This window comes from Drosophila miranda, chromosome 4, assembly GCF_003369915.1.
Source record: "Drosophila miranda strain MSH22 chromosome 4, D.miranda_PacBio2.1, whole genome shotgun sequence".
Taxonomy (NCBI): domain Eukaryota; kingdom Metazoa; phylum Arthropoda; class Insecta; order Diptera; family Drosophilidae; genus Drosophila; species Drosophila miranda.
Window position 1 is genome coordinate 11,091,974 of NC_046677.1, and position 14,332 is coordinate 11,106,305.

At 39.9% G+C, this 14,332-nt stretch overlaps 2 protein-coding genes across 4 annotated transcripts in view; one reads left to right on the plus strand and one right to left on the minus strand.

Moving 5' to 3' along the window:
- The window catches only part of LOC108163209 (beta-1,4-glucuronyltransferase 1), a 58,335-nt gene that overhangs the window by 21,647 nt on the left and 22,356 nt on the right, over nt 1-14,332 (plus strand). For all 3 annotated transcript variants that reach the window (XM_017298360.2, XM_017298361.2, XM_017298362.2), the window contains exon 3: nt 6,120-6,139. The gene's annotated coding sequence lies outside the window, so the exon portion shown is untranslated. The remainder of the gene's footprint in view (nt 1-6,119; nt 6,140-14,332) is intronic.
- On the minus strand, nt 12,246-13,160 carry LOC108163211. Its single transcript, XM_017298366.2, has one exon. It carries the CDS (start codon nt 13,098-13,100, stop codon nt 12,384-12,386), a length of 717 nt encoding a protein of 238 aa, XP_017153855.1. The 5' UTR covers nt 13,101-13,160; the 3' UTR covers nt 12,246-12,383.

Below are 14,332 nucleotides of genomic sequence, written 5' to 3' on the forward strand. Positions count from 1 at the left end.
AGGTGAGGTGTCACACACACAACCAAACAACGGGTCTTTCATCAGGTATGTTTAAGGATTGTGTGCCAATAAAATATGAGGAGCCCAAGTGGGTAATATTTATGGAGCGGTAATTTGAAGAGAATACTTCTTTGGGCAACAATATTTGAATTCTTCGCATGAAATGCCTGGATATTGATTATCCAGCAGGCAATAGTGGACTTTGATGTGTAACTTTTGGCAGCCATCGTCAGGGTCAGCTGGGTCCTTCCATCTAAACAGACAGTGAAATAGCCTCAACTATTTTCTGCTGTGACAACTTGAAATATTCATGTTATTTCATGTTAAATATTTGCACAACAGAGGAACAGAGGCACAACCAGAACCAGAACCAGAACCAAGCCGAAAACTGACAGCACATTCCACACAGTACACATGTCCTGTCCTGTTTCTGGGAGTGTCCTTCAATTTGTCTTCTTCTCCGTATGTGTCCCCTGTTGGTCTGCTGCTCTGGCCTGCTGCTCATGTGAATTTATGCCACTCATTTCGTTTTGTTCTGTACGCTTTCTGTGTAATTATTATTTTTAGTTTAATTACCAGGCATAAATTATATAACTTGTGCCCAATGCCTCCCCAGTCGATCCTGTCATGTCTGGCCGTAAATTTCCTCTTAGTCAGCACTTCCCTTTGCTATAATTACCAGGCCAATATTTTGCTGATTTTAAAACCACGAAAATAAAAAGGATATTTTAATTGATTTGTAGCACATTAAAAATGAATTATGCTTGTTGAAAAATTTCGAAACATAAAAGGAAACCATTAAAATTGGAAAGTTTTCAATTTCATGGGAAAATTGTGGGTTTTTAAAGGAAAGCAGGACCTTGGCGAATAGTATCCTAAAGATATAGCCATGCCAGTAATATTTGTCTTGTTAAAATATTATTTGATTGAGATATTTGATCAAAGATTAAGTAGTTATGAGTTTTTAACAATTAGCTTCCCTAAAAGTGCCACTAAAATGCTAAGCATCCGGTTAATGCAAACAAAATACGATTATATTTGCCCATCGATCCATTTGCTCACTGCCGATATTTGCCTGCATTCAATATTTCCCTGAAAATGTTTAATGAATGCTAAACATAATATTTGTCTGCAAAAGATAGGAATCGTCCCAAATTGTTTTTGAAACATTATTTGCTTGTCAGACAAATAAAACTACCATTAAACTAAGCTTTATGGGATATTTGCGTACAAACAATCAATAGAAATGTGCCTTGCGAAACGATATTTGCTTTAATTAAGAGCTTTATTTCATGGAAGATGAATTATTCGTAAGTTGTTCACTCGGCACAGAATTTAGTCATTCAACAAATAAAAGAAATATCAATTTTTGCCTAGAAAAACTCAAATGTTAATTGGAATGCCAATCTGGATTATAATATAAAATTTATTAAATTATTGCTAGCCATTTTCCCTGCAATCTGAATAATAAAATAATTGGGGCTAAGCTTTGAATAATCGAATACAAATACAGGCCATTCAATTAAAATAAACAGAGCATTTAAATATCATTTTATTGAAGCTTAAGAGCCCTGATTTAATTTGCGAATTTCCCCATTGAATGTCACGTATGTTCTGCAATTTTCATCTTCGAGTGCGAGTATCTTCTGGCACCATTTGCTACTTCATTTGCAGGCCATACATGTGGCACGCGTACACACACACATTTCCGAAATTACTCCTAAGGGGAGGGGGGGACTGCGCACATGTCGTATGATTAACATTTAATATCACATTTTGTCGGTTCCACATTGCTGATTTTTCTAGCAGCCCCCCTTTCCACTCTACTCTCCACTCAATTACGTTCCATTCAATGACATTTTCGAATGGCACTTATGTTTATTAATAATTATGCAATTTAATACTCACTAAACGCTCGAGTGAGTGTGCAACCAATGAACCCAGCCCCAGCCCCACCCCACAGATGCGCTTGGGGCAGCAAATTGAATGGAAATAGATGACAGATTCAACGTTTTAACGCATGATTGGTTATATTTTCACAAAATAATGGAATAAAATACGTATATTCGTTTCAATTTGATGGAAATTTGTCGAAATTTAAGGCCTGACTAAGTTTCGGCCAACTTCTAACACAACCAATATCCAAAAAGTTTTGCGAAATCCCTCAACAGAAGAACAAGCCCTGGCTCATGTTCTGCGTTTTAGCATACTTTTTTTGTGGAGCGTCGGGGAGGTCTGACAAATTTCATTCAACATACACACACACACACACACACATGTCGCCACACATGTCCTCGGCTCCATCGAGGAATAAACTTTCAATGAGCACTTCCTGAGCCTCGAACACACAGGAAGAGACTCTGAGGATGGAGCTGTGGAACACTTCCTTTGCTGAAAGACTCGCAGCTTCCTCTTCCGCTGTGGTGTTCTACAGTTTTCCCTAATAGACGCCAGCAGCTTTACAAAATTTTCCCCGTTCTTTTTTTTCCCCCCCCGAAAGTGTTGTCTTATTTTCTCCCTCCTTTTCTTGGCCATTTATTTAGTGTAAGCCTAATTAAATTGCAAAGGACAACAAGAACACACATCTACGTACGTGGAGGTCCTTTGCTGTGGAAGGGGTGTATCTTTGAGGCTGTATAAGGAATACTTTTATTAAGGAGGTGTGCCTTTGAGACTTAAATTCCATGACATGCTGCAAAAATTACAAGGAAGCAAAAAAGTAGGGAAAAGAATAAGTTGCGTGCATTTTTGTGCATGCCTTTATACCCTGTAGAAAGGGGTGGAGTAAAAGGGTGTATGGAATTCTTAGAGTTGTGTGTGTGAGACCATAAGGAATAGAGGATGTTTCTTCATTATTATTATCATTATTAAATTTATATCAATACAAAATAACCTTGAAAAGGCGAACAATCGACTGAAGAATACTTCTAAAATTCATACTTATATGCAGAATACTTTTAGAGAGAATCCACTCATAAAAAATATCCCTAAAAATAATCTTCCTACAGGAAATCTTTCCACAAAGAATCCTCTTACAAATAATACTCCTGCAGAGAATCCTCCAATAAAAAAAGAGCATATTTTTATAGATACTCCTACTGAGAATTCTTCTACGGAGAATCTTCCCACAAAGAATCCTCTTACAGAGAATACTCATCTGGAGGAAAAAGGTATATATTTTGTAAATAAAATGGCAATAATACAATTTCCCATCTATTAAGCAAACAATAAATATTTTTAATGTGTATCCCTTTTATGGAGCATCCATTTCCAATCTATCTAATTTTTTTTAAAGGGTATCCCACTGTCCAAACACTGCTCATTGCAGCACTCTCAATAGTTGTTGTTTTTTGTTGCGCTCCTACGTGTTTTTGGCGTTGCATGAGCTTTAAATATTTTATGACTTTGCCTCTGCTCTCGTTTCTCCGTGTTGCGGAAAAGTGCATATTTTGAAGGCTGTGCAGTTGCAGTGGCAGTTGTGTCACAGTTTCTCCCTAGACTACTTGCCCCACTCCCTCCCCCTTTTTTTGTTGTTGTTGGCAGTTGGCATTTTGGCAGTTGTCCTTTGAGGGGGGGCCCCAAGTAGTGGAAGAGTTATGTGCATAGCTCTAAGGATATTGCATATACAAGTACTCTCTCTCTCCCTCTCTGCATTTCTGTGCAGTGGATTCCATGTGGAGTTCTGCAGTTATTCAAATAAAGTTTCAACTGCGCTGACAGTTGTTTTTGCGGGGATTTTGGAGAGCACAATATTTAAGGCGGAAGATATAAACATTTCCCACATATTTTAAGCAAATTTCCCTATAAGATTCTTTTCATTTATTCAAATATTTAAATTGTGAAATGCAGATTCCAAGTGGATTTCCATGTGACTGTGATTTATGTCTCTTGATGCTGTCGCATCCTTAATATTTTCCCACTCACCAAAGGAACTTCAATCCTCTGTTTCTTAAGAGAAAATCTCGTCTAAAAATCTTATTATTCAACGTTATTGCTCTTGACCCAACGCCTCCCCCCGCCACCCCTGCCACATGGCCCCAAACACACACACACACATCCAGCATTACCGCCCCCCGTTTGCAACTTTTCCCCCCACTTGACTTGCGAGAGTCCAACCAAACAAATGACTTTGTTTGCTTAGCCCGGCACACGACCCATCATGCCACATGCCGCATGCCACACCGTGCCCCTGCTGCTGCTGCTGTGCTGCGCTGTGCCACTCGAAAAGTCAAGTGGCAAGCGGCAACTGCCGCTGAGCCGAGATGAGCCTTTCTCTGGGCCAGGCCGGGACGGGCCTCCCTTTCCTGAATGCCAAGGAGTCTCTGCGTCGAGCGATTTTTATAAGAAAAATACTCTACGCGAATGAATGAAAATCGCTGCACAATTTAAAAACTTCCGCATCAAGCGGCAACAACAACAGCAACGACGAGCGAAAATCCCAATATAATGTGCCCCCTGCCCCCTGCCCCAGCCCCCGCACATCTGTCGTCAAGTGCCACACAGAACGGCACGGCACATGGGCTTCCATTGGGTTATATTATATTATATTTTGGCGCTTGTTTAAATGTTTTTCCTTGGGGGATTTTCTGTTTGAATTTCTTTTTGTTTATTTTGGAAACAATTTTAAAGTTCAAAAGTTAAAGATATTGTGGTTCGATATGATAGTTTTCTAGTCAAAGAAGAGATCCTTACTAATTAAATGAAATATTCTTCAAAATTTATCTACAAATGGAAGATTTCCCATCTACCTCTGAAGGTTCTTTCTATATCTTTTCCTTTTTCCCTACTATTTGTATATTTACTACTTTTCAAAGCAACAAATCCACCCAAACTTGTAGTATTCCCACAATATTGTTCCTTTTTTAAAGGTTTTTAGGTGCCTTAACAGCTTGTCGCACTTAAAACTTATCCAAATTTTGCCACAAAACTCCAGTTCAACATAGTTTTTACGAGTGCAAGCTACAACCAACTTCAAACTGTACATTTTATCGTCCAGCGGACACATCTGCTAAATGTTAACTGCTTTTGGAGCCAGAGTCAGAGGGTGCGTCCTTCGGGGCAGAGTCGCACTGTGTGTCCTTCGGGGCAGAGTCAGAATATGTATGTCCCTAGGGGCACAGACTGCATTAGAAAGGGACCCAGAGAGCGACAGAGAGGGAGACAAACAGAGTTCTCATCTTGGGGTCGCTTTGACTCCTTTGCCCTGCTCTTCATGCGCTCTCCTTTGTTTCCCGTCGCCGCACCCGGGGCTCCCCTTTGCAGCGCATTCATTTTTGAATACTGCAAATGCAACAAAAAATTTCATCCATTTTTTAATATAACTTTCTGTCGTTGTCTTTCGCACTGCGTCTTGGGGCTGAGATGTTCCACTAGGGAGATTTTCATAACCAAAGAAGCTGTAAAGGCGCCTTGGAAGAACAATTGGAAGTCATTCTGGTCCACAAATTAAAAGTGAAAGATATGGTTATGTGTATGAGGAGACATTTGTTGTATAGCTTATGAAATGTTAAAGGATTCTGTAAGGAAACCTTGTAAAGGAAAATATAGAGAGTCACTGGTACCAAATAAAATCCTTAAAGCTTCGAATTTTACATTTTATAGAGACAATCCATATAAAATGTTTGATATTAACTCTCCATACTATAAAAATGTTTTGTGTTGTCGTCGTTTTCGATATTTTACTCATATCGGCGCGAGCGAAGCGAGTGAGTCGGGGGTTGGCGCATGAAATTATTAAAATATTAATATATTTTAGGGATATATAAAATATTTATATTTCATATGGATTATGTGGAATATTATATTCGAATATTTATATATTTTACTGAAGTTTTATCACTTTTTTAATGAATTACTCAAACGTAATAGAATAGAATATATATATAAATATATAATAAATATTTATACATAATTTAATATAATTTATAATTAAAATATAAATGTAATATATATTTGGTATTTTTTATTAAACTATTTAAGTATATTTTACTGAAATTATAGCATTTTTTTAATGAACTACTCATACATAATAATAATAATATAATACGTAAAATTTTGTCCAATTCTTTTTAAATCCCCCTTTATTAATTCAAATTATTTGTTCTATCTTTCTTTTCCAGCAATTAGCAAAATAAATCAGGTAAATGCTCCCGCCCACTCATCGCTCATCTTAAGATGTTCTTGCCCATTTCTTTTCAACCATTTAATTGCCCAAGATTTTCATTTCCCCCCCTCATGCTACGCGTAATACTCCTTGGCTCCTGCTCTGCCACTCAAGTGAGTTTTAATGAGCGAAGACGCGAAAGGAAAACTTCAAAGGCCACCACGCTGCGCTGCGCTGTCTGACTCGGTCTGACTTTTCCTTTCGCTTTAGACGCTTTTCGCGAAATGAAATGACTCATTTAGTTAGTGACGGACGGGGAGACAAGACACTACAATGCGAGCAGCTCTGATTTATGTAGAGCGACACGGACGGGTGTCGTGGTGTGGAACGTGCTATAAAAAAAAAACCAGTAGGAATGTGCCCCCACATGCGAGTATAGTCGAAATTCCGACTGTGGAATACCCCTTTTGTGAGTAATGGGTATTCCTATGGGAATGAAGCATCTACAAAATATTCTTAGAAGAGGGAGAGTACTTTTATGGCATGGAATATTACGTATTTTATGTGTAATACTCATTCAGAGCTAAATCTTTCCAATTGTGGATGAGGGAGGATGAAAGAGGGCCCCTTAAACATTCGTTTTCGCTGCATAATCATAGATTTCTACACGTCAAAAGCTTTTCCCTCTAGTTCCTTTAGTCTGGACTTCTGAGTGGTGCTCCTAAGCACGGATCATGGTATATATCTTCTATAACAGATTGATCATAACCTCCTCAGATGCTGGGCATTCAAATGCAAAAAGGAAAAACTTCAGTAGGCGATACTTTTGGCTTTTGCAAAGTTTTCCATTATGCCATGCAAATTTCCGCTAGACGCAAGATTTATATACATAATCTGACCATAACTATTGTCTGTATTAAGACTGGCTATGGCTATGCCATTTTTAGTTTGTCGTTTGTCCTCGTTAATCATTGCATCGCCTGCGGGTATCGGCGTTATTGGCATTCGTTTTGTTGTGTCTGTTTGTCGTTTTCATTAACCTTAATTAGCGTGTGCCGCTGACATTCGTCATTATCCAACATAAATGCAATTGGCCAAGTTGGCATCCCATCCCCCCATAACCAGCCCCGCTCCCCGCTGCCCGCTGCCCCCTTCCCACCGCTCCGTCTCCGTCGCACTCGTTGGCATGATTATCATCATCATCGTCGAATGAGAGTGACATTTTGTGGCACACGTTTTCCACTGCTCATTTTCTGTATTATTTTTTTGTTGCTGTCTTTCTGTCTCTGGCACCGCATTGGCATGGAGACAGGGCCACGAACGATGCGACATCGGAGGAGGAGGAGAAGGAGGAGTCTGATATTGACCATGGCTCTAGGCAGTTGCTACCTCCATTCATCCTCCAGCCATGCCATCCATTCCATCCATCCATCCAACCATCCAACCATCCCGTTCCCGTAGCTCGATATTGCAACTCAACAACTGGCTGACTGCCACATCGCTGACTGCTGCTGCTGCTGCTGCTGCTGCTGTTGGTGTCAGCTGCAAATGAGTTTCTGGGCCGCCGTAAAACGTAAACGTAAAGTGGAAGAGTTAGAAATGGGATACTCGCAGCATAAGACCAAGGGGGGCGACTATAGAACGACTTTCAAATGCTCTCGTTCCCAGCAGAGGAAAGTTTTGGCAGAAGGCACAAAGTCGTTAAAGATGGATAGATCGATACATAAGGAAATACTCCGAGATAGAAGGAAATATCAATAAACTTAAGCAGGAAATGCTTGTAATAAAAAATGCAAGGTTAGAGGAAAATAATATCTTTAAAAAGCTATCGTATTATATCGTAAAAGTCTTCAAAATGTGTACTTACCTACAGCTCCTAGAAATTATAGATATTTCTTAAGAAAAAACATTCGTTTGCTCATCTCCAATATCCCATTAAATATCTGCCAGAAAAATAAGACTGAAATATCGATATTAATATCGAAATAACATCGATTGTAGATAGTATTGAACAAATAAAGATAAATATACAAAGAAATCACATAATTTAAATATAATAAATACACTTTTCCATCATCTATCGTATGTATAATCGTTATTTCTATTATTATTATTCCCATTAAACATCGATATGCTCCATAAAACTAGATTGTTTTAAATGGCTTGCCATTACGCACATTCCAAAAATGCATTAATATTAAGTCTAATTGATCATCTTTCAATGCCAATTCAAGTCAGAGCCATAATTAAAGAGAAAACCACTTGCAACGCACAAAGTTGCAGGGGCACAGACCTCCAGCCTCGCTCCTGCTACCTCCACCTGTTTGCGCATTAATTATGCTCTGTGTGACTTAAGTAGCACCCCGTTGCCGTGCCCCCCTCTTTGTGGAGCAGTGCAGTGTTTGCTTTTGCTCTATTTACCTGCCAGTGACAGTGACTGCGGAAAGTATGTCGACCTATCGCTTACTCGAAGTAAACTAGTTTCGTGCGTGTGGCATTCGCCTTGCCATTCGCATTCGACTTTGAACTGAATACAGAGTGTTAATCGTTGGCTTTAATTTCAAGCAAAATCCAATTAAAACTCAAATTGAATCGGAATTGTCGTGGGATCTGCGGAGAACAGCTGAGGGACTCGGGGGAGCGAAACTTTCACGTAGCTCATTTGTCAAAATGCAAAAACAAATCATCATTCACTATTTTTTTTTGCGCTGATTATTTGTTGTTTATGGTTTGTGCTGCCTCCGCTGTTGTTTGTCACGTTCTGGGTTTGCTTTTGTTTTGTTTGCCTTCTTTTTTTTTTGTTTTTCTGCCTTTTTTTGCTTCCTACATCTCACGGACGACAGGAGAGATCCATCTGTGTGTCTGTGGGCGTCTCTGGCTGCCGGGGGCCTGCCTGTCAATAAGGTTCTTGACACCTTTACTTCATTTGCTCTCAGATTTCTCTTGACATGACTTTTCGTTTGCTTTCTTTCTGGACACACAAGAGCACGAGTGCGAATGTGGCCTGTGGCATGGAGGGCAATAAGTCATTGAAATGTTCTCAAGAAATTTGCCAAGAATAATAATTATTATTTTAATGAAGAGAAATCTCCTACTTTTGAAAATCTCTTCACCCAATGATCTCTTTCATACACTTTACACGCCTCTCATTTGTTTCTCCACAAACAAACAATAAAACCGCCCATTTTCGCCCACTCTTATTAAATATTCATAATAGTTTAGACAACATTCTGAGGCATTGTTTGCATTTTACGGATAAAAACATAAAAATCATCATTTGCCTTCAATTTGCTGCACAACTAATTGCAAATGTCTGTGTGGCACAAACAAAAGGCACCCCGAACGACCTTTACAAATCTACAAATACAAATGCACAGTACGGCGCACAAACGTAGATATTTCTTTTATTTTTTCTTTTTTTGGACGAAAAATTTAATTGTGCAAAACAAAAGTTGTGCCTCCGCTACCGGACTACGGGCTAGCATTCGCCGCCTGACCTGTGCTGCAGCTTTTTGGTACCCTTTGTAGGGGTATGATGACTTTCAAGAGGTGTTTGGGATTCTAATTCATGTTTCTGCATGCATTGTATCCCAAGAAACCGCGTTAATCGGTCAAAAATTGATCAAAAACTAGCTTTCCTTCCTCTCAATAACTGTATTTCCATGTATTTCTAGTAGCAACATCTTGAATCTATCAAAAGCATCTGGAAAATGTATCTCGAAGAGTATCTAAAGCTTCGTCTCTTCCAGAACTAGTCTTTCCTTTCTTGTTTGTATTACAAACGCTTAATTGCTTTTGACTTTTGTGCTGTTGCTGTTGTGCCTAGCTGTTGCCTGGGCTGTTGCCTTCCTGTCTTTCGCTTGTGGTTGTCTCTTGTTGAACTCTCAAGGTAACCAGAAGTGCCACCACCTCTTCTCCACCTCCTCCGCTAGCTATTTAATTTCTACGAAAAAAATAAACAGAACCAAATAAAATGTCTAAGATTGCGATTATCTTTTTAATAACATTACGAGGCAAAGGAAATTCCCACCGCCAGCAGCAACGCAACAGCGGAAAAAAAGTGCCGGAGCCGGTAAAGTGGAAATAAAAAGAAATTACTTAAATCACGAATTTAATTCCCACGCATCCACGATAACGCGCCTCCAAATGAAGCGATAAAATTTCGAGGGCAAACAATTGTTTGCAGGGAAATTACGTTTCAAGGTGTTGGGTGTGTTTTAACACCACACTTTGGTAGTGATTTATTTCTTAGATATATGTATATTTTTTTTAGATACGTTTAATATAAGGAAGGACAGGAACTATCAAATAAATCAGGGAAAATTATTTGGTGGTTTCCAGAAATCCGTCCAATTATTTGATGAAATTAAGGAAATTATAAATTATATTATATTATATTATATTATAAAAATTAAGGAAAAAAATATTTATTTATTTATTATTCGCCAACGGAATCAAAAAATCCTTAACTGGCTAGGCTAACTTATTTCTATCTTAACAAATAACAAAAAATAACATTAATAAATTAATTATGTAGCAGGAAGAAATCCACAAGCAACCGTCTGACGGCTCCCTTCCGCTGGCAAAAGTCAAAGCGCATCCCAGCTGGCAGCACATTATGCTGCCGAAGCGCCCCACTGATGGGCTCATGAAAGCCATAATTGGTCCGGTGGGGATCAACTGCAAAGGGTGCATGGGTCCTGAGGCTCCTGGCGGGCGTAGTGAAGCTAATCCTACTAAGTAGGTCAGGGCAATCGATATTACCCACTAAAAGGTCAAAAATAAATATTTGAGCCGCATCCAGAAACACATTTTTTTTATTTATTTTTTTTTTTGTTTGTTTGAAAAGCTTTTTTTTCTTCTCATAGCTTTAAAAATTTTTCAATTATTTCCACGAAACTCCCATAGATTTGTTGCTTTTTAAACCACACTTTGGAAATAATATATTTTTTTTATTTTATGTTCAATATATTCCATTAACGAAATTATGAGACAAATCAGAAAAATGTATGCATCTTTTGGTCAGAGTTTGGCAGTATCTTTAGACTTTATTAAAACATTTTTGTTCTTTCATAAATCCACCGAAAAAATACTTAAAACTGTATGCTAATATTCCAGTCAGAATATCTTTGTCTTCTGTTCGAAAAACATTTCTTTTGTAGTCAAAGTTTTCAAAATCGTTCACTTCTCTTGGCTGCTGTCTAAGTAAACAAAACAAAATAAATGAATTCATTTTCAAATACATTTTCTTTAGTATAGTTTTTCCGCATGCCTGACTATCAAGAGGCATATCTGACCCACTGCGATCTCCCAGCAAACCATTCATTCGTCCATCGGTGTTTTGTGCGTTTTGCTCTGAATATTTTCATGGTCCCCACCGCCCCAACCCCCACCCAGACCCAATGATGACGTGCAGGTTTATTTGTTTCTAAATCTCATCCACCGCATCGTGATCCTACTCTTCCACTTCGCCAACAAACAAACAGAAGCTAAGAAAACTGTATAAAAATAGATGTGCAAAATATATACACGATAAATTGAATCGAATTCGTTTTATACATACATATATAAAATAAAATTAAGTGTAACGAAACTCAAGCGAATCCGAAACCGAAACGGAACCAAAAGGCTGTCGAGCAATTGAATAACAATAGAATAATTTTCAAGTAAATTAAAAACCTCTTAAACATGAAACCAATTTCCCTTTGCACTCTGCTTGTTTTTACGATGCCATTTTCTTTTTGGGGAAAAAGTATTACTTATTGCTGGCTGTGGCCGAAAGTGCACTGCATGAAAATAATTGGATTTTGTAATTGCTTGAGTGCGTTTAGGGGGTATATTTTGTGTGTGCCATAAATTTCATTGGCAGAGCATGAAAGCAGCTCAAAAGATTGTGTGTTTATGCTCAATATCTTATGGACTATAATTGTTATTTATTTACAAATATGTATATTTGTTGAAATTCCCAATAGCCATTGGGAGTGCATTTTTAAATGGGTTTAAATGAGTTTCAAATGTGTTTAATTGTGATCTGTTGGAAAGTAGTTTAAAGGAGTTGAAAATAGGTACAAAGGTAGCTTTAAGACCCGGTTCCCTGCACTCTTTGAGACCCGATACCACTTTCAATATAGAAATCTAGTAATTTTGTTCAAATGCTTTTTTTTTCTTTCTATAATTCAATCTTAAATATAGATTTAATATAATATTGCTCAGATCAAAGGAAAAGTTCCTTAAATTCATGAAAATTTAATTAAATCTGTATACGTTTTTGAAGGGACTTCTAATTCATCCTTCCGCCATCGGCTGTCTGAATGTATGGGGCCGGCTCTTGGCCCTGATGCTGATGGAGGGTCTTGGGTTGATTCGGACCTCCTTGGACACCGCCCTCCTGATACCCTTGCTGGTCAAAGGCATGCGGCTCCTGCTGCGATGGCTGCTCCGGATGTTGGGGCATCTGTGGTCCCAGTGGCTTGGGCTCCGGTACAACGATGTGTTCGTGTTCGTGGTCTTCGTCGTCCTCCTCGTTGCCCACGTCCTGCAGAGCCCGGCCCGTGGGCTTCTTGAGCAGAAAGCGCGTATTGGGATGCTGTTTCGTCTCCAGCTCCAGGCGATCGATCAGCCAGCCCTTCTCCCGATTGTTTGTGGCCCAAAAGAACACGGTCCCCTTGTCCTTGGTGCCGTGAACGGTGACCTCCAGCTGGGCCCTGTTCGCGTCGCAGGTGTTCCTGGTGTTTGTCAAACTAAAGCCCGTCTCTTTGATGGGCTCCCCCAGCAGGCGGACAGCCCCGCCGTGCTGGCGCAGGGTTTTGATGGCCAGCTGATAGTAGTCCGCCTGCCGCACTCGATCCTCGAGCTTCCAGTGGAGATAGGCCAGGCCCGAGATGGAGGCCATGGCCCCGAAAACACACAGATTGGCCAACGACCGGCGGGAGGGCAGGGTTAGGCGCACCTTTAGGGTTGGCATCGTATTGAATTTAGTCAAAAGAGCCAAAAGCATTGAACAGGCTAAGGGAAAATAAATTGAGTAATTGGGAATTTGTTTCTAGTAAGACACTGACAGACATCTCAGAGATGTTCTTCTCCTCATAGTTTTCTCCAAGCTTTCCCTCAATTCCCACAACGAACCTTCAAATCATCGCGATGCAGGATCCAAAAGCCAGGCCAGGCCAGGCGTCGCCTTCAGCTAATTGCGGTTGCTGCTTCTTCTTCTGGCCAACTTAAAAACTGCTGAAATTGCTGGCCAGAACCGCACCACAAACCAGCGCCAGCAGTCGTTCAATTTTGATGCCGCCACCCAAAAGGCGTGGACAACAAAACGCTCGCCCCTCTCCAAGCCGGAGGAGTGGAGACCAGAGGAATCAAAACTCGTTTCGATTCCGTATAGCTGTACATAGGAGCTGCCTCTTTTCTTCTGTTTCGGTTCTTTTTTTCTTTTTGTTGGTTTGTGGGCCAAACAAGCGGCGCCATTAATGACAGCCCCCGACAGAGTCCGAAAGAGTGACCCGTCCAGCGGATGGATAGATCAGAAGCCTGGCCTTTCGCCAGGCGACGGGCTAGAATATTTCAATAATTCTGATCAGAATCTTAGATGATAAGGCTTCCCAGAGGATCATCTGCATGCACGAAGCGGGTATCCGATGCATGTCTTCTCTGGGCAGCAGGCTGCTTGGTATTCCAAGCGGAAAAATGCCTGAGAGATAGGTGGAAAGATGCATATTATTATAGCTGATTAAAAAGGGCATACAAGTCACTCTTTCTTATAGAAACTATGGCTAGATTTAGTTCCTTAATCTGGTAAAAAGATTGCTTGGAAATGCGAGAAGATAATTATTTCTTGGACAGTTTAGGAAACACAGAGAATGGCAATCCCCTTGGATTGCAGATGAAAGAATCACATCTCTCTGTAGCACTTTATGACCCATTCCAGGATGTGCTTAAAACGCAAAACTATAAATCCGTGAAAGAGCAACTAAACTTCATCGTGCCCCGCTCGCTTTTCATCTCATTATCCTCCTGGTAGTTGGATCTATTTTTACTGGCCTTTTGCTCGTCGTCCACTGAGTGCCCATTTAGGGTGGTGCTGGTGTGGTGCACCAATGGTTATTTAAAAATAGTTTCCCCTCGTCCCATCGCTGAAGAATGTGGCACAGAGAGCTCGCATCTCGCACATCTCACTGGATCGGTAATCGATAGCATCCATGCAACGCCTGTCACGGCTGCATCATCGAT

Excerpts from the sequence above, each read along its gene's own strand:
- LOC108163211 (XM_017298366.2), bottom strand. The coding sequence starts at position 13,100 with ATGCTTTTGGCTCTTTTGACTAAATTCAATACGATGCCAACCCTAAAG.